The sequence below is a fragment of the Mus caroli genome, unplaced genomic scaffold, assembly GCF_978045245.1.
Source record: "Mus caroli unplaced genomic scaffold, Mus_caroli_1 scaffold_13, whole genome shotgun sequence".
NCBI classification, from domain to species: domain Eukaryota; kingdom Metazoa; phylum Chordata; class Mammalia; order Rodentia; family Muridae; genus Mus; species Mus caroli.
Window position 1 is genome coordinate 117,436,600 of NW_028227268.1, and position 18,630 is coordinate 117,455,229.

General features: G+C 56.3%; 1 protein-coding gene across 8 annotated transcripts in view; it reads left to right on the plus strand.

The window, feature by feature from the left end:
* Nucleotides 1-18,630, plus strand: part of Camk2b (calcium/calmodulin dependent protein kinase II beta) — a 90,527-nt gene that overhangs the window by 69,581 nt on the left and 2,316 nt on the right. Inside the window, exons 7-23 of one of the 8 annotated variants that reach the window (XM_021178097.3) lie at nucleotides 155-257; nucleotides 331-414; nucleotides 910-1,004; nucleotides 1,124-1,246; nucleotides 1,542-1,625; nucleotides 2,444-2,486; nucleotides 3,452-3,526; nucleotides 7,993-8,030; nucleotides 8,186-8,257; nucleotides 9,577-9,621; nucleotides 10,969-11,017; nucleotides 12,212-12,325; nucleotides 12,784-12,912; nucleotides 13,830-13,958; nucleotides 17,760-17,835; nucleotides 17,922-18,016; nucleotides 18,196-18,429. In XM_021178097.3, the coding sequence (XP_021033756.1) occupies nucleotides 155-257; nucleotides 331-414; nucleotides 910-1,004; nucleotides 1,124-1,246; nucleotides 1,542-1,625; nucleotides 2,444-2,486; nucleotides 3,452-3,526; nucleotides 7,993-8,030; nucleotides 8,186-8,257; nucleotides 9,577-9,621; nucleotides 10,969-11,017; nucleotides 12,212-12,325; nucleotides 12,784-12,912; nucleotides 13,830-13,958; nucleotides 17,760-17,835; nucleotides 17,922-18,016; nucleotides 18,196-18,428 (1,587 nt within the window). In that variant the 3' untranslated portion in view covers nucleotide 18,429. Of the gene's footprint in view, nucleotides 1-154; nucleotides 258-330; nucleotides 415-909; nucleotides 1,005-1,123; nucleotides 1,247-1,541; nucleotides 1,626-2,443; nucleotides 2,487-3,451; nucleotides 3,527-7,989; nucleotides 8,031-8,185; nucleotides 8,258-9,576; nucleotides 9,622-10,968; nucleotides 11,018-12,211; nucleotides 12,326-12,783; nucleotides 12,913-13,829; nucleotides 13,959-17,759; nucleotides 17,836-17,921; nucleotides 18,017-18,195; nucleotides 18,430-18,630 lie in introns of all 8 variants that reach the window. The other 7 variants (XM_085829123.1, XM_085829124.1, XM_085829125.1 and 4 more) reach the window with 7 other exon arrangements.

Sequence of the window (18,630 nt, forward strand, 5' to 3'; positions counted from 1 at the left end):
TTGAATGACTGGGGCTGCCATCCTTGTCCCCAGAGAGGACCTCCATGTTGGGAGGCACGCTGTGCCTCCCTGTCCAGCAAACTGCTGCTGTCTGTCTCTGTTTTGTGCCCGCCCCTTACAACTGCGCTGTGGCCTGACGGCTCTCTCCCTGTAGCCCGAGAACCTGCTTCTGGCCAGCAAATGCAAAGGTGCCGCAGTGAAGCTGGCAGACTTCGGCCTGGCCATCGAGGTTCAGGGAGACCAGCAGGCATGGTTTGGTGAGTGTCAGGGGGCAGGTAGAGGGTACTGGCAGCTCCTCATGGCCCTTCATGGTCCCTTCCCCTTCGATAGGATTTGCGGGAACGCCAGGCTACCTGTCTCCCGAGGTCCTTCGGAAGGAGGCCTACGGCAAACCCGTGGACATCTGGGCATGCGGTAAGACCTGTGTGTGAAGAGGTGACTGGGTTGCATGGTGAGTGTGTGGTAGTGTTTTCGGAATCGTTCCCTCTGCCCTGCAGCGTGCAGGTGGCTGGCTTACCCTGCCCTGAGCCAAGTATGTGTGTCATCCCTGCCTCTGGGCTGCCTTAGCAGGGACCTCTCACCGTGACTACATTTACCAATGTGCCCCAGGCCATTATGTTTGTCTGCCTGTGCTCATTATAGGTCTGTGCCCAGAGCAAGTGGACACCAGGATACAGGGACCAGGGGCTGTCAGACCACAGGGCAAGGTGGCTCCTTAGGTGGGCTCTTCTCTTTCTGGTGGGGATACAGCAGAGGCGGCTGGCCAGGCTCCCTAGTGACATAGGGTGGAGATGGAGCAGGGATCAGAGGCCGTTTGTGCCGTCCTCCCCGTGGTGGAGGGGCGCAAAGGGACACTGAGGACTGACCCTGGGGCCCCCAGGGCTATGCTGCTCACCTCCCCATCCACAGGGGTGATCCTGTATATCCTGCTGGTGGGCTACCCACCTTTCTGGGATGAGGACCAACACAAGCTGTACCAGCAGATCAAGGCTGGGGCGTATGATGTGAGTGGGCGCCGGCGTGGAGGGTGGGGACTGCCGCACCCTGGGTCTCCCCTCCTCTCCATGGCCTCTGCCCGGGGGAGGGGCTTCAGCCTTGCCCTGTGCCCCGCTTCCTTCTGTAGTTCCCATCCCCTGAGTGGGACACCGTTACTCCTGAAGCCAAAAACCTCATCAACCAGATGCTGACCATCAACCCTGCCAAGCGCATCACGGCCCATGAGGCCCTGAAGCACCCATGGGTCTGCGTAAGTCATTCTTGGCAAACTCTAGGGACCAGTTCCTAGTGGGTATATCCAGGGCCCCCAAGATGGCCCTGGGCTTCTGTACCTTATGTCTGACCACTCCCCTGGTCTGTGAAGGACAAGACTTGAACTTGGAAATAAGTTGGGGACCGCAGGTGGGAACGAGTGATCGATCTCTCATTGTCATTGTGGCTGGCCCTAGAGTGCCACCACCTTGAACCTCTCTCCTAAGCCTCTGGGGACAAGACTGACGCCTCTGATGATCCTCACTGCCCTGTGACTTCCCTTCTCCCAACAGCAACGTTCCACTGTGGCCTCTATGATGCACAGACAGGAGACTGTGGAATGTCTGAAGAAGTTCAATGCAAGGAGGAAGCTCAAGGTAGGCGAGACTCAGTCCCCAACCCTGCGTCCTGGTGGGCTCCATGCTGGAAGTAAGGGTGTCAGTAGGACCTGCAGAAGAGGAAGCAGGAGAAACCCCCAAATGCCTGTTTGCAAGTCCAGACCAGAGGATTTCAGATGCTGGCACAGCTCAGAGGGTTGAGCTTGGCCCTGGGTACAGAGCTGGTCGCTTCATCACCCTGAGGGCTAAAGGAGTATTGGGCCAGAGCAGGTTTGGTAAAGGGCAGAGCAGAAGGGTCCTGGTGGGCCCAGCAGGTTAGGGAGGCAAGTGGACAGAACCGATCCTGATAGTTGCTGGCCAGTCAAGGACAGGATTAGACTCGGGAGCCATTGCTTGATTAGCTTCTCCAAAGCATTGAGGACAACCGTGACTGCCCCGGGTCTGTTAAAGGAATGGTTCTCAACTTGTGGGTCAAGACCCTTTAGTGGGTCACATATCAGATGTTCCGCATGTCATTCACAACACAACAGTAGCAAGATTACAGTGATGAAGTGGTAACGAGATAACTTTGTGGCCAAGCGTCACTGTGACATGAGGAACTATATTAAGGTGCCACAGCATTTAGGAAGGACAAGAACCCCTTTGCTAGGTATCATGGTGGCAGTCCTTCCTGGCCACGCCCACTTCTCAGGAGTCTGGACGCTGTGATTTGTGGGTAGTGTGAGCTTTAACTATGGGCGTGTGACTTGCCTTAGTGCTAGAGGCTCCGGAAGTCTTACTTCTCTGGTAAGCTGAACTTGTAAGCTGGGGGCAGAGACAGACACTAACAGGGTGACCCTGGCTCTGCTTCTTCATAGGGAGCCATCCTCACCACTATGCTGGCCACACGGAATTTCTCAGGTGAGACATTCTTCTCTAGGGAAGACGGTGTCTGAGTGCCACCCTCATTCTACAGAAAGCCGCCTCCTTCTTCACCGGCCCTCAGCCCCTTTCCTCCAAGCTGGCGAGGGTCCAGCTTCTGTCCTTACCTCTAAGGTCCTCTGCCCAGAAGGCCTTTTGGCTTTTCTCATTGGGTACCACTGAGGTCTGCTATGCCCCAGTCCTGCCTCCTCCGTGTCGTTGGGTCTGTGTCCCTCACTTGACACCCCAGTGTCTGTGCTGCCAACACCTGGCCTGCCACCTGTATCTGTCCAAGCATCTGTTGGGCAGCCTGTGGCCTCCTTGTCCTCAGTACTCTAAGCATTGTGTTGTATGTGGGAGACAGCTGAAGTGGGGGTGGTGGTGGATGGATTGAGGTCTGCGCACGGGGTGACTTGTAAGTTCTGGATGGGCCACCTGCCCCAGTTGTTTCGGTGGGTGATGAGAGAATGAAGACTCAAGGGTCTGTTAGAGACCCATGGGGTCCACCCAGGGGGAACAGTGTTGGCCCCAGTGCCCGGACAGCTCTGTCTGTGGCGTCTTCGTCGTCTGACACTATGTGCGAGCGTTCATGGTCGTCTCTCCTTGTCTGTCTGCATCTGGCACCCTGCCTCCTGTTACTTTGCTGTGATGCTGTATTGCCGGGAATGGGCACACGGTCACACCAACACTAATGGGACTGTCCTGTCTGCTGTGTGCCCCGCATGCCCCACAGGGCACAGGAAGCCCCACTGGGGTGTTCTAAGGAGAAAGGAGGCAAAAGCTTCTCATGTCCATCGGCCCGATCTTGTTTCACTCTCCTGAGAAAGGGATTCTGGAGCCATCCCCCCCTAAACTTTAACTCTAATCTTCTTCTGCTTCCTTTGTCTCTTTTCTTTCCTCACCTCGCCCTTCCCCACGTCTGTGTCGCCCCCTTCTTCCCCTCGTCTCTAACCCGGTGCTAACAGTGGGCAGACAGACCACCGCTCCGGCCACAATGTCCACCGCGGCCTCCGGCACCACCATGGGGCTGGTGGAACAAGGTAGATGTGTCTTGCCCAGTGTCCACCCGCTCCTGCCCATCCCTCCTGTTGGCATGCAGCCCCCCTGCTGCACGCAGCCACTGGCTAGGCCCCCAGAGCCTCCCCAGAGGCTGGTAGCCCCCTGGGAGCTCCGCTCCTGTCACATCCCAGCAGAAACCCCGCCCTGGGCAATAAGGCTGCCCCTCACTCTTGTCTCATCATCTGTAAGAAAGAGGTCACATCAAACCCCAGACGCATTTGCCTGAGACCCTAGGTCCTGGCCTCTGGAAGTCTGGAGACCCAATTCAGAATGACGCTGATCTCAGAAGGAAGCCACTAAGCCTGCTGATGGAGGGTCTCGGTCCTGGGAGGGGAGCCTTTGGATCACAGTTTGGGGCATAGGGATGTTGTCCCAGGGAGCTGTAGGGCCCAAGGGTCTGGTGGTCTGTGCTACAGAGTTTCCCAGAGTGAAAATGGGGTGCTGTCAGTGTCTGAAGACCCTTCTTACATGGTCCCAAACTCCCTGGGGGTGGGGGTCATGTAGCCTCTGTCAATCTGTTCCTTTGATGGTGTGGGACCCTCTGAGGGCTAAGTGGCCCAGAGCCCTCATCATGGGCTCCATAGCCACCATCCAAACGGAGTGCTAGCTAGTGCAGAGTTCGAGCAGTCACTGAGCACATAGGCTCAAGACAAGCTCCAGTTTCTCCATAGCCTTGAGTGTCAGCTGAGGATAGAGCATGGGTTGCACAGCCCAGTGAGGTCCAGCCCTTTCCACACCTCTGCCTGAATCCACCTCACAGTACCACCAGGGCCACAGCCATGCTTTGCCAGCCCAGCTAGAGGATCCTTCTCCTGGGGGATGCTTAAGTCACCTAGGCAGGTCTGCTCTGCCCACAGGGTCCCAGTGTGGATGATCCCAAGTCCATATTATGTAGCCTTTTTGAAGCCCATGAGGGGCTAGACTCATTTTTTTTTTTAAAGATAAAGCTAGTGGCTGCCAGGGCAGCCCTATTGCCAGGGAACAGTGGTGTGAGACAGGCCACCTCTGAGCCATGCTCTGCCCAAGACTTCTGCTGCCATGCTCGCCTGGCCTGCAAGTGAGCGAGGGCAACCTTGCATGAGGCTGCCTGCATGTTGTGGCTCTGCCCCAAGTGCTGAGGGTCACTCTGTCCTGGAGGGAGGTCAGTGCATGTCATCAGAGCTCAGCATGGCTGTCCATGGTGACTAGATAGAGGGCAAGGCAGGGCTGAAGGTCCCATCTATTCCTCGGTTGGCTCAGCCCAGCCACACACTAGGGGCACATGTTGGGGGGTCTTCCTTCTCTGTGATTCTGTCCAACACGCCAGTGTGGCAGAGCACCTCAATAGCAGGAAGACCCTTGCTGTAGAGCGCATTGCACTTTGGCTTCCACTACCCCTCCCCCACTGAGCAGATATGTGCCTTGTGACTGTCAGGCTGGCTGTGGTAATTGCTTGGCCTGAGGCCTGGAAATGGAAAATGCCCTCCTGAGCTGGGGGGCACAGGTCTGAAGAGCCCCGACTCTAGGTATCTGGGATCCCACGGTTGTTTAGTCCACTTGTGGCTCCGGCTGCACCTTCTAAATCCTTTTGACTTGAGACACTGCAGAAGTGGCTCCTCCTGTGGGGAGGAGTATGCAGGTTCCTGGCTGCAGGTTCCTGTTAGTGAGTCCAAGCTATGGGAGCTGGAGAAAGCCTCCAGGAAGCACATGGCCAGAGCCCATGCAATTAGGGAGACTGGGCCATGCACCCATGTTGTGTCTAGCGTGCACGCGGGCCACTGCGTGCGCCACCAACGCCCAGCTGGTGAGAGGAACAGGAAATGCTGAAATGACGGTGATGGCTGCCTGGGTTTTCTAGGCCTGAGCCGTAGGTATGGCTCATCTGGGTCCAAGTGTGCTATAGCATGCTTGGTAGTAGCGTGTTCACCCCAAATAAACCCTGTCCTTTTCCCACAGATGCCATCCCCAGTAGCACAGCTTAGAACTGTGATTTTGATAGACTTGAGGACTCAAATGGAACACTTAAGATCAAAGAGAGTCTTGGAACCTCAGCAGGCCAAACCCTTCCAGTGTGTCTTTCCCTGTGAGAACTTCCAAGGATGCCAGGGATACTGAGACACCACTACTGAATCTCAGACCAATATTGGCCTTCATTCACTAAGTTCCAACGCAGAATCCAACAGGGGACACGCTGGGTTGGCTGTGTGGCCTGCTAGGGGTAGAGCTTCTGCAAATGGCCTGTTGAACCTTGAAATTGCCACCTCCTAGAAATGTTCCTCTTCCCTTGCTGCCCAGAAAGCCATAACAAGCATCCTCAAGACAGGACTGCCCCATTTCCTTGGGCTCCAGGGAGGGACCCATCTCTCAGCTTGGTCAGGCCCAAGTGTCGGTAGAGAGCAGGAATCAGGTTCATGCAAGGACTCATGCCAGGGAAGACCATGCTGCTGGTGCAGTGCAGGTCTCTGGGAATGAGCCATGTGGGAAGATGGAAGAGAGAGCCGTAGACAAGGGGAAGGGCTATGTCAGGAAACTCTAGGGAGGATCTAGCCACATATCAGAGGCGTTTCAAAGTCCACTCTGTAGAGAAATGGAAAGGCAGCATTTGTGGCGCTAGGAACACCCTTTGGGGCTAACCTGGGATTGAAGGTCTAGGGAGCCCCAAGTCTATAGATGATACTTGAAGAGAGACAGAAGTTTTGAGACAAGCCCATGATGGAGGAAGGCTGTCTGGAACCAGTGTCTACCACACTGGTACACCAAAAGCCCTACAGGTTCCAAGACAGTGTGTAGCTTCAAGTAGCCATGTCCCCATGTCCCAGCATACAGAGCCTGATGGTGGCAAGGAGCTCAAACGTTGTAATCTGGCCAGGGAGGAAGGTAGGCAGCAGGCAGCAGTGGGGCCCAGGTCTGGTTCTGAAAGAACCACCCTCAGAACTGTGGCCACACAGAACCCTTCCGAGTTCTTACTCAGGAAGAATGTGGTCTACAAATGTGCATTTCTGATCACAGCAGTGGCATTGCTGCTGTGACAAGACCACGTATGACTATGTTACAACCCCAAGTCTAAATATGCTGTCCCCAAGTCCACCCCCCCCATGTCTGATTCCCTGCTTGTAGGCAGGCAAACCTGAGGTCAGGTATGGTCAGCCAGTGTCTAGCTGTATGGGATGTGTGGGTAAGGGCTTTGGGGACAAGGGACTGTGTACCATGCTCGCCATGCTATGCCAGCCGTGACTGCCTCTAACCTGCTGTGTTGGCCAAATGGCCACTTGGCTCTTCTTGGGGACAGGCTGGCTTTGCTGCCCTGTGTGGGGCCTTTGTGAACCAACACAAATCTTGTTTTCTCTCTCTTCCTCTCTTCCTTCCTCATTCCCTCCTCTCCTCACCTTTCCTTTTCTGTAAGGTAAGCTGACTTTCTCTCTCGCTCGCCATTTTTATTGTTTTAATTCTGCAATTAAAACTCTAAGCTCTGCTCTAGTGGGTGCAAGTTCTGGGTCAAAGGCGGGACTGTCCCAATCTCCAAAGGGAACATTGGAACCAGGGGTTCCACTTTCTGGGCCCACGTGTCTGCCAGGGCTCGTGGGCAAAGAGGTTGGTGTTGGCCCTCGTCACGGCCACCAAGAATTAGTCCCATGGCAAGGGCTGCTGGGGCCATTCAAGGGGAGGACAGGGAGGCCAAGCGGTATAGCCCTGGTGCAGAAGTTTGTTGGCCATCAGAAGGTAGAGGGGTGGGGGCCGGGTCAAGACTTTTGGTGTGACACAGCTTTGGCTAACCATCCTAGAGGGAACACAGGAGTGCAGAGGGCAGAGCCAGGTTGAGCATGTCTTTCCCTTTGCCTCCTGATGCCTTCCAATCCTGACCTGGCGCCGTCCCGGGGAAATGGGAGGTGGGGGCATATCATCTTTCCTGCCTTTTAGGAGTCATAGGCACAGAACAAGGAGGCTCCTAAGTGCCTTGCAAGGAGCTCCTGATTCACTGAAGATGCTGGGGGCTGGGGGCAGGGTGGTCCTGGATGAGGCTCCTGGGGCAGCTGAGGGCAGGGTGGTCCTGGGTGAGGCTCCTGGGGCAGCTGGGGGCAGGGTGGTCCTGTGTGAGGCTCCTGGGGCAGCTGGGGGCAGGGTGGTCCTGGATGAAGCTCCTGGGGCAACTGGGGGCAGGGTGGTCCTGGATGAGGCTCCTGGGGCAGGTGGGGGCAGGGTGGTCCTGGATGAGGCTCCTGGGGCAGGTGGGGGCAGGGTGGTCCTGGATGAGGCTCCTGGGGCAGCTTGGCTTAGTAACCCTGGAGGCTCTGCTGCTGCTAGGGCCAGGCCAGGTGCCAAGGCCATACCTGCCTCTGGCCTCAGGTTATTGGACCTCAGGTCCTTGGTTTTACTCTTGAAGAAAGGGAAGGGGTCGGGGAGGGATGGAAGCAACAGTGACCTTCCGCCCTAGGAACTTACAATCCCTCCTTCCTTCCCAATGCAGCAGCCAAGAGTTTACTCAACAAGAAAGCAGATGGAGTCAAGGTGAGACACCAACCAAGCCCGTTGTGCAGTACAGGGGAAGAGACTAGAACCTGCAGCTCTGCCGCTGACCCCAAGGGTCTAGTTTCACCCCACTGATGCTTGAGCATGGAGGGTGCCCTTTCTTCCCTAACAACTCTTTATCCCTCTCTCCACAGCCCCAGACAAACAGCACCAAAAACAGCTCGGCCATCACCAGCCCCAAAGGATCCCTCCCTCCTGCTGCCCTGGTACTGAGCCCTGCCCCTGCCTCATCTCACTGTCAGAGAGGCCCTGCAAAGCAGGGTCTGGTGAGACTCTGTCTCTGACCAAACCAGTCCCACATGGAGACAGAATGGAGTTGGGGAGAGGGGGGAAGGCCAAGAGGAGAGGTCATGGTCAGGGTACCCCAGATCAGCCAGATATAAAACTGCTTGATGAGCCCTCCCCTGGGACCCCCGGGAGCCCAGGTGCTGGAGAGAGATGACTTCCCAGTTTGATGACTTCTGGACCATCTTACCTTAAGAAGCTCTAGTGAGAAGCAGTCTGGATGGCACTAAGGGAGGCCAGCGGCCTGCTGTGGACCCCTGTCCTCTACAAGGACCTTGCCTTGTCACCTCCTGAGCTTACTGGGGGACAGCAGGGCCATGGTGCTGTAATGGGGAGGTGTGTGGCTGAAAGGACAGTGGGCTTACCCGCCTGTGACTATATTCGTCAGAGGCATATACCAAGTTGTGGATGACAGAGAAGGAAGCTTGGGCATCCCCTAAGCAGAGGAGGGCTAAGGCTGCCCAACATACCCCTTACTATATTCTTCCTTATTCCTTGAGAAGGTACTGGGCCATCTCTGGCCTCCTTGCCCTGGGTGACTTTTGTTCAGGCGGACCTTTCAGCTGGTCTTCCCAGGGGTGTGGAGTTGTAGTCTCAGGCACGAGCCTTCTGAAGTGTGTCTTAGGAGTTTGCTGGTAGCGTGCTTGGTATCCCCCACGGCCCTAATCAGGCGTTCCCCGTAGGAAACCTTTGCCAGATCGGGGAGCACCGAAGACATCCATCCTGGCTAGAGTCTGAGAGCTGCTCAGAGCAGTAGGGCCTTGGTGGGAGGGTGCCAGGCGTCAGCTCACCTGGTGCCCAGGGTGGCTCACACCGGCCTCACAGCCAGCCCCACCTTGACCCAGTCCATCCCATATGCCACCCCAACCCCCACAACATCTTCAATCCTGTGTCCACTCCTACGCTGGGGCAGGAGATGGGGAGAATTCTCAGCAGCAGCAGCAGACCCCACACACACCTACAGTTTCTCTCAGGCCCTATGAGCTCCATCTTTCCTGGCCTCTGGCCTGGGCCTTCTACACTCACCCAGGGCCATCGCTGACCACCCGCTGCCTCCATCCCTACCGGGCCATCTTGCTGACCACCTCCTGCCTCCATTCCTGTACCTCTGCTCCACACTCTCTTTGGGCAGACCCTGGCGGCTGCCCACTCCTCTGGCTCCCCGGCTCCCCACCCTCTGCTTCCTTCTTTCTCACTCTCCCTCTCTTTCTTTCCTTCCTCTGTCTGCCGCCCTCTATAGGAGCCTCAAACCACCGTTATCCATAACCCAGTGGACGGGATTAAGGTACTGCCACGCCTCTCTCCTCACCCTTTCCTTGGGCAGGAGGTATGGGCCCAGGAGGAGGGTGTGGACGGTGACCTGGGAGCAGCTTTTGTGCCTATGATAGAGAGCAGATGCATAGTGACCACAAAGGCAGGGAGGGCAGAGCTCCCACAAGCCTACCCACCCGAGGCCATGGCAGGGCACAATGACTCCCTCGGAGGGAGCTCACACGCAGTCACCATGTGGCTGGCTCACAGCAGGCTTCAGGAGGCTTGACCTCTGCTGCAGACCTTGGGGCCCAGCCTGCTTCCCAGGAGCCTCTGCTCCTAGGCTGTTCTCCACCTCCACCCCCTGGTGTGGCCCCAGTGCTTCCTGCTCCTCTCTGCTCTGCCATCTGCTCCCTCATCACATCGGCATCATCACCTGGGGCCGGGAGGGGCTGGCGTGCTGTGAGGTGGGGAAGACCTGGCAAGTGTTGGAACCGTTTACAATACAGCAATTGTGCTGGGCTGGTAGGTCAGACTTGTACCCGGGCCTGGCTCCCTAATGATCTGACAAGGTGATGGGGTGGGTACCCACTTCCTTTGGCTAGAACCTGCACCTGGCCCTTCTCCGTGCCAGGGACCAAGGGCAGCTAGATAAGCCCACAGTTCTAAATGCCAAATGTCTGATTTCCTCCTACCTCAGTGCCTGGTACCCTTTGGTCCCTCATGTCAGGTGAGGTAATAGTCCCCTCCGAAGGACTGCTAGTCAACCTTCTGGACCAGGGTAAGGCCTGACACACATGTGAAGGCCCTCAGTGTTGGCCCAGAGCCAAGGTCAGTCTGTCCACACCAAGGGCCCTGAGAGGATTCTTTGACTTTCTGGGGATATGTTGGTGGTAGAGGCTGGGCCTTGATGAAGTTCCAGGCATAGGAGGGGCAGTGGCATATGGGGCATCATCTCTTCCAGGGGAAGGAACGCCCCACCTAAAAGCTGCTAAGTATGTCTGCCCACTCCCAAGTTTCAGGGCTTTCCATCACTAAAAGTTGGTCACATCCCTTGTTTTTTCATCTTGGGGTTTCGAAAGGCCTGCTCTCTCCTAGTTGGCTGAGTGTCTCTGAGTCTCTGAGGGAAGGTGAAGTTGAGGCCCTTGATGTTGGAGACAGTGGTGGCCTGCAGAGATGGGAGCCCTCCTGAGGACATACGCGGCTAGAATGTTCTCCCCAGTCTCCGCCTCCTGAGGATTTCCTTTGGGGAGGGTCTGTCTCCTAAAACCCTCAGGAGTAGCCAGGCTTTGTCCCACCTGGAACCAAGGCCAGCTTTACCATTGGAGGTGTCCTGCCTGTCTTCGGCTCATCTTGACCCCTGTCTCCTCTGTCTCCTCAGGAATCTTCCGACAGCACCAACACAACCATAGAGGATGAAGATGCCAAAGGTACCTTCATAGAGGCCTTGCCTGGGCATGTTGGTAGTGGGTGGGCCTTCTGCAGCATCTCTGGTCCTGCTGTGCAGGCCAGTGCTCCAGCGCTCCAGCGCTCAGGACCCGATGGCAGGGCCTGTCTTGGTCTGAGTCAAAGAGTGTTCAGGGCATCATGGCTGGGGTATCTCAGGCGTAGCGCACATGTGAGGAGCTACTGTTCTCCGTGCTGGGAGGCAGGAACGTGGTTCTCACAGGGTATGAAGTGCATGGGTGAAGTCAGATCAGGATGCTGTTCTTCTCTGCTATTCCGAAGCATTGGTTCTGTCCAGCCTGAGTGGCCAGATGGCTGACCAATGTTGTTTCCCTTGATGACTCAAAAGCGTCCTCCTAAGGTGGACTTCAGTACCACACCCTGAGCCCTGCCAGTGATGTGTGTGTTCACAGCTTGCTATCAGTGAGTGGGGCCTCCTAGCCTCTCCCACTTTCTCTGCCTCTCCGGGATGAGGTCTGACAGCTTAACCCGTGCATGGAGCCCTAAGCTGCCCTTTGGATGGCCCCTAGAATCAAACAGAGCTTACCCATTTGCTCCTCCCCAGTTCCTTAGCTGTCTCTAAGAGTCCTCCATACTCTAGAGTGGAAATTAGCACAGGACACTGGTCCTTGAACTTTGGCGAGTACACTCGCCTACAAGCCAAAGCAGGCCCCAGAGTCCGCACCATGGACACTACCCACACCTCTCTGGCAAAGATTCTGGCCTTTAGCTGGCCAGTAAAACACTGAGATATAAGGGAGGTGGCAGGCCTCAGGCATGCAAGGGGACAGAAGCAGCGGATGAGGCTGGGAGTAAAGGCAGGAGCCAAGTCAGGGGAAGCCTCAGGAATGAAACGCAGGGGCACTCTTACCTCAGCCATGTTCCAGGGCTCCGGCAGAGCCAGGGCAGCTCTCAAGCCACCACGTTCAGCGAGAAGCGCTCTAAAATCCTAGCCTAATGTGTGCAGGGCCTGGCATGGGCCCACAGAATGAACTCTCCTAACACCTACCTTGGGGTGTCCCCAAGAGTGACCACCTCACCTCTGTCCCTTAGGTCCCCAGCAGTGGCCTGGGATTCTACACCTGTAACCTTTTCCACTGTCCTGTGCCTCTTGGCTCTCTCTGCCACCTTCTGTCTTGAGTGTCTACCATCTACTGCTTGCTTCTGTTCTGCCTCAGCCCCCAGGGTCCCTGATGTCCTGAGCTTGGTGAGGAGGGCCTCAGGAGCCCCCGAAGCTGAGGGCCCCCTCTCCTGCCAATCTCCAGTTCCCATTAGCCCCCTTCCAGCCCCGTGTAAGTAGCCTGGGCCCCGCTGCTGTGGGGATAACTTGGAAGGGCCTGGCAAGTCTCTGAGGGGCCATTCAAGAGCCAAGGATTGGACAGGCCTGGACTGTTGGCCCCAGCTCTGTCCTCACATAGCCCCCAGACTGGGGCTCCCCAGGGTTGCCTTTGTCCAGCCAGAGACCTCTATTCTCTGTGAGGATGCTGTCCTGGCCTACTTTCCTGCTCACGGCCACTAGACAGTCCCTGAAGGATTTGGCTATGACTTCTAGACCTCTGGGGCCCACTCAAACCTCCCTCTATCTCTGGAGGCTTCTTGCTGCTGAGCCTGGCATCAAATAGGAAGCCAGGTCTCAGGTCTCAGATTCCCTTGTGGTAAGAGCAGGGGCTCCCCTCCCCCGTCCTGTCGATTCTGTTGTCTCCTCGTATGTTTGTCTGCCTTGTGTTCATGTCTGTCTGTTCCGCCCCAGCCCCCAGGATCTCTGACATCCTGAACTCAGTGAGAAGGGGCTGTGGAACCCCAGAAGCCGAGGGACCCCTATCAGTGGGGCCCCCACCCTGCTTGTCTCCGGGTCTCCTAGGCCCCCTGCCCACCCCGTGTAAGTAGTAGCTCCCAGGCTTGCTGCCCCTGCTACCGAGGGCTCGCTGAGAATGGCCAGTGCTCAGCCTCCTGCACCTGCCATGCACGGCCAAGCTCCCCCTGGACCAGGATGCCTGATGGGTGGCCTTAGTCAAGGCATATGCACTAACATAGCTGGGCAGCTACCTGGCTGCCCCTTTGGGCTCAGTGCCTCTGACTCATCTCAGACCCCCTTCTCCTTCCCTGCACGCCGCTACCCTCACTTCATCTTGGGCCCACCCCTGGGTAATAGGGTGGAGCCCTTAACCCATCAGTGCCAAGAACTTTCTAGCCTTACTGACATTCACACCCTACCCTGCCCTGGTCACAGTACCTCAGAGCCTATCTCCAGAGCAGCCCTGGGCTCTTGATGTACCTTACCCCTGAACACCATTCACCTCACCATTTGAGGCAGGGGAGGTCAAAAAGGGTGCCAGAATGAGAAACCCCAACCGGGGTCATATCGTTTAGGGGACGTTCCAGAGAAGCGAAGACTGGCCTTCCACTGGCCTGAGCTACCCACATGGGCCCAAGCAATGCTTCTATCTGAACATCCCTCCTCCCTCTCATCCAGTCCTTTACCTACCTGTCACTTGCAGTGATGGCCTCTGGCTTCTTTGGGGCCAGGTTACCTCTCCATGGAGGACATCCTGTGCCCTTGGCAGCTTCCAGCTCCGCACACTAGAACGACAAAAGCATCTGTGCTCCTGGTGCCTCCTCCCCCAACATTTATGTCCCTACCCCCCATCTGACCTCACCCCTCCCATGTCCCCGTGTGTCCTGATGCTCCACATCCCACTCTGGCCGCCCCTATTGTCCAGCTTGGCTCTCGGTCTGAAGGTTTCTTCCCTGCATGTCCCTGCCCGCCTGTATTCATGTCTGTCTGTTCTGCCCCAGCCCCCAGGATCTCTGACATCCTCAACTCAGTGAGGCGGGGCTCAGGGACCCCAGAAGCTGAGGGCCTCCCACCAGTGGGCCCCCCACCCTGCCCATCTCCGACTCTCCCTGGCCCCTTGCCCACCCCATGTAAGTAGCATTTCAAGTGGCCCTTACAGCTCCATGGAGGGGCAAGCCCCCAGCGTGGTGCCTGGTCGGCCTGACTCTGGGAATAACCAGCTTGTGGAGAGATAGGGGGGTCATGGCATCTGTCAGGGAATCGTGTCAAAATGCGAGAAGAAAGCAGTGGGCTTCAGGAGAGGCACCTTATGGTCCTGAGATGTGTGTGTGTGTGTGTGTGTGTGTGTGTGTGTGTGTGTGTGTGTGTGTGTGTGTGAGCTCAGTATATGGAGAAGCTCCCAAACACTTCACTGGGCCCTTGCTACCATGTGGCCAGCCACCACATCCTGACAGGAGAGAGTGGCAAGCAGGTGCCCACCAGTGCACAAGGAGTCCTCGAGAAAGGCTGAGAGTAGACCTTCCTGGACAAGAGGACAGGGAAAGAAACTCCTGGGAATTCTGGTATGCTGGCTGCCAGGCTGGACTCTGGGGGCGGGGCAGCCAGGGCTAAGGCCGAGTTAGGGAGAGCAGCACAGGCAGGTGGCTCCTCAGCCTGTCTGCAGACTGTCCGCCAGTATCACTTACAGGGATGGATGACATCCAGGGCTGCAGCCACCGCTTCCCCCGCCTCCGGGGAGACACGGGGCTGGGGGTGGCGCTGAGATGCCTTCAGAGAAGAGGCTGGGCCAGGGCCTCGGCATGGCAGGGCAGGGGCTGGGTGAGTAACTGTGAGAGGTGGGCATGGGTGACCCACCCCTATCACCTCCACCTATTAGGCTGGGGTCTGGGAGTGCTGCAGGCAGCCAGAGCAGAGAGGTTACAGTAACCCACAAGGATGGACATCTACAGTTTGCATGTTGTTGGTGGCGGTGGGGAATAACAGATTCGGGCTGTGTAAGGGGCAGCCTCTGGAGGTCATGAATCCCCTAGAGCACTCCATGGTCTGCAGAGGGGATCAGAGTTGAGGGAGGTGTGAGGAGCCAACCAGGTTACTGGCACTAGGGAAGGGGACTGGCGGCAGGGGTATATATAGCAGCCAGGTTTTACAAAGCAGGGGTGGGATATTCACCGCTGGTGGCTGCAAACAGCATCTGGACAGCACATGTCCTGTCGGAGTGCTCGATCATTGATCTCAAGGGTCCCATTGTTTTTGTTGGGGAACACGATCGGCCTTAGGAGCAGGCGGCTGCCCTAGTAGGGTCTGTGCTAAGCTTCACTAGAGGTAGAGGTCCTGCAGGGCAGGGCTTCAAGAATGACTGGATGGTGGCATCTTGCTGTCCCGTGAGGGGCTGCTGGGCCGAAGGAAAGAAAAGACTTTGAGTAAAATGTAGGGAAATGTGGGTGGTGTCCGATGGTATTGGGTCTCTCTTTTTTGGGAAGGTTACAACCCACCGACTAGGTTATAGGTTTCTTTAGGCTTGAGCCCCACCCCATCCTATGCTCTCTGTGCCCCAGGCCTCACTTCCTAATCTGGGATTACACAGGATTCAGGCTGATCCTGGCTGATCCCTTAGTCAGCTGCCCTGCCAAACAGCTGTGAGGTTGGGGGCTTTGGGCCAGTGGGAGGGACACAAAACCTTCTCTGGTCACACCCAGATATCCTCAGCCTCTTTAGGCTGCTTGGCTTCCCACAGGAGAGCTGTGGTCTAAGTAATTTTCCCACTCTGCACACCAGCCAAAATCCCACTTGCCTCTTTGGCTTCTTCTTGGACTTGCAGGGTATAGGGCAGCTTGTCCTCGGTCCCTGGCTTCTCCATGAGAGCGATCCCTGAGTGCAGGGATTCTTGGCCCCTTTCTTCATGTTTGATTTCCACTGGGGTCTGGGCAGCAGCCATTCTGCAGGTCAGGAGGTATCCAGCTCCCATTCATAGGCAGCCTCAGTGTCCCTAGCTGTCAAATGGGCCAGTGGCTCTCACAAGAATGCTGTACCCAAACTCAAGCGCAGTTCACACCTCTGACTGATGCTGTGGTCATGGATAGTCTCTTAGTTTTGTTGTTGTTGTTGTTGTTGTTTTTAACATTGATGCCCACTTTTAACTACTATTTGTTTGAAAACTACCTAACTTCTTTAAACAGAAATTTAGTCCGCTCACCACAGAGAAAGGTGGAATCGGAGCATGCTTGAATCCAGACGGTGCTGTTAACTTACTTCCAACCACTTTTGCTGTGTGCTAAGGGCCTCCTGTGGAGGAATGGGGCAGCTAAGTCTACTAAGATGAGAGTAACAGGCCCCAGAGGTGCTTGGGAAGTGTGTGGTGCAGAGGGCACTTCCCTTGGACCTGAGGAGGAGATGCCTGCTCGAATAGAGACCAGAAGCACGAGACAGCTCCTGAAAGAACAAGAGTGATGGGGTGAGGGGTGTCAGGAATGACAGACACGGGGAAGTGTAGGTACTGCTTTGGGGACTGGAGTGACAGAGGCTGCCCTGGAGTCCAAAAGGTAAAGACGGGAAGAGCTGTTACAAATTTGGGGCAGAGTCTTGGTGCTCTCATGGAGCGGGGTACATGGCTGTGTAGCCAGGAACAGGAGCTCGCAGCTCACCCTGGAGCTAGCATCCCAGGGTGGGCCATGGTGTTGCCCTTACCCTGATGGACCAAATGGTGACCTGATTTAGGCTTAAGAATGGGGAAGGAACTGAAACAAGGTAGCAGAAGGGGAGCTGGGTTAGGAGAGGGGGCTTCTCCAAGCCAGGGGAAATCCATGAGTGCACACACACATATACCTATACATGCACACACCTCCACAATACTCATATGGGCGCTCATGTGTGCCTTCTCATACGCACGTACACAAATACCCACACTCAGACACCGTATGCACACAGACAACATTGTGCTGTGGATTCCGTATACACGTGCTCTTACATAAGTGTACCCGAGTCCCCACAGGTGACACCCAGCAACCCCTGCTGTCAGTGTCTAAGATACCAGAGTCACCACAGCTCATATATACACCAGGAGATGCCCCTGTGCAGGCATGTGTGGCATGTGTGGGCTCCCCATGAAGCAGGCTACCTTTATTGTGCATTCATCCCTCCCTCAGGGCCCCCATGGGGTGGGCACCCCCACGCCCCCTGGTCCTAGAAGCCCCGCCACGGAGTTAGTCTCTGTGCCTTCATATCTTCAATTCTTCATGATTAAAACAAAAAGTTCATCTCAAAGCCAAGAGCTAGTTCCGGAGAAGCAATGAGCCCGAGAGGTGCAGGCACTCAGGGTGGGTCTTGCCTGGGCAGCACTTAGTCCAGGCTAGCCGGGAAAACCTCACAGAGTGGACAGACGACTTGACCTTCCTCAAGAGTTTCAGGCCATCTTGTCCTTTGCTCATAAGCTCCCCCGACCCCCACCCCACCTCATATCCACTGACCATGCCCACTGATGACGGTTTTCCTCCCCTGAGAGCTGGTGGAGGGAGAGGCCATTAAGTAAACAAGAAACTGTTGGAAACTGAAGCAGAACATGGCAGGGAGAGGCTGAACGGGAGTCCAGCAGTGGGATGGATTATGGGCAGCCTTTCCCCCCATCTGTAGTTTTTAGACATTTTCTAGTCGGAATAGGGTATTTGCTTCTTATGAACATTTTATTTGGTAAACAGCTATTGCATGCAGAAACAAGGAAGCCATTGGAGGCACAGGAGGGACCAGTGTGATCCAGACAATTTGGGTACAGGTGCCAGAGCCTGGAAGTCCTTTGTGGAGAGGACAGACCTGAGCCAGGGCGGGAGCAGCTAGGTGGACACCGTCAGCAGCTCCCGATCTGATCTTCCAAGGCCCCTCGTGTGGGCTCTGCTGGAGGCAGGGTTCACGTGAAGGCTGTCCCTGTTTTCTCCCTGCAGCCCGGAAGCAGGAAATCATCAAGACCACAGAGCAGCTCATTGAGGCCGTCAACAATGGGGACTTTGAGGCCTATGCGTGAGTCTCCGGGGGGGTTGGGGTGGGGGGTTGTGGAGGGTGAGGATGGAGGATGGGGCCCCTCCTCACTTGGGTTTGCCCCCCAGGAAAATCTGTGACCCAGGCCTGACCTCATTTGAGCCTGAAGCTCTGGGCAACCTGGTCGAAGGGATGGATTTCCACAGATTCTACTTTGAGAACCGTGAGTGAAGAGGCTGGGGTGGCATGAGGGAGAGACACCATCAGGAGGGTCCCTTAACCCATCAGTCAGTGGGAGCCGTGGCAGCCCCTCCCCCGCCGCTGTGAAGGGGATTCAAGGAGAGAGGGGTGGGAGGTGTCTATACCCGGTGCTGTCAGTTCAGAAAGCCTGCTTGTTCACAGTGCTGGCCAAGAACAGCAAGCCGATCCACACCACCATCCTGAACCCGCACGTGCACGTCATTGGCGAGGATGCAGCATGCATCGCCTACATCCGCCTCACACAGTACATCGATGGCCAGGGCAGACCCCGTACCAGCCAGTCCGAAGAGACCCGTGTGTGGCACCGCCGCGACGGCAAGTGGCAGAATGTACATTTCCACTGCTCGGGCGCTCCAGTGGCCCCGCTGCAGTGAGGTGAGTCCCTGCGGTGTGCATAGGGCAGTGCAGCGTGCGTGGGGTGTGGCCCAGTGCAGCGTGCGTGGGGTGCCTCATGGGTGAGCTGATGAGGCCAGACGGAGCTCAAGCCAGAGCCTGGCGGGTCAGCAATGGAGTTGGTCCTCAGGGTGGGTCCTGAGCTCGACTTTATAACCATTAACCCACAGCAAAGGCAGCCTA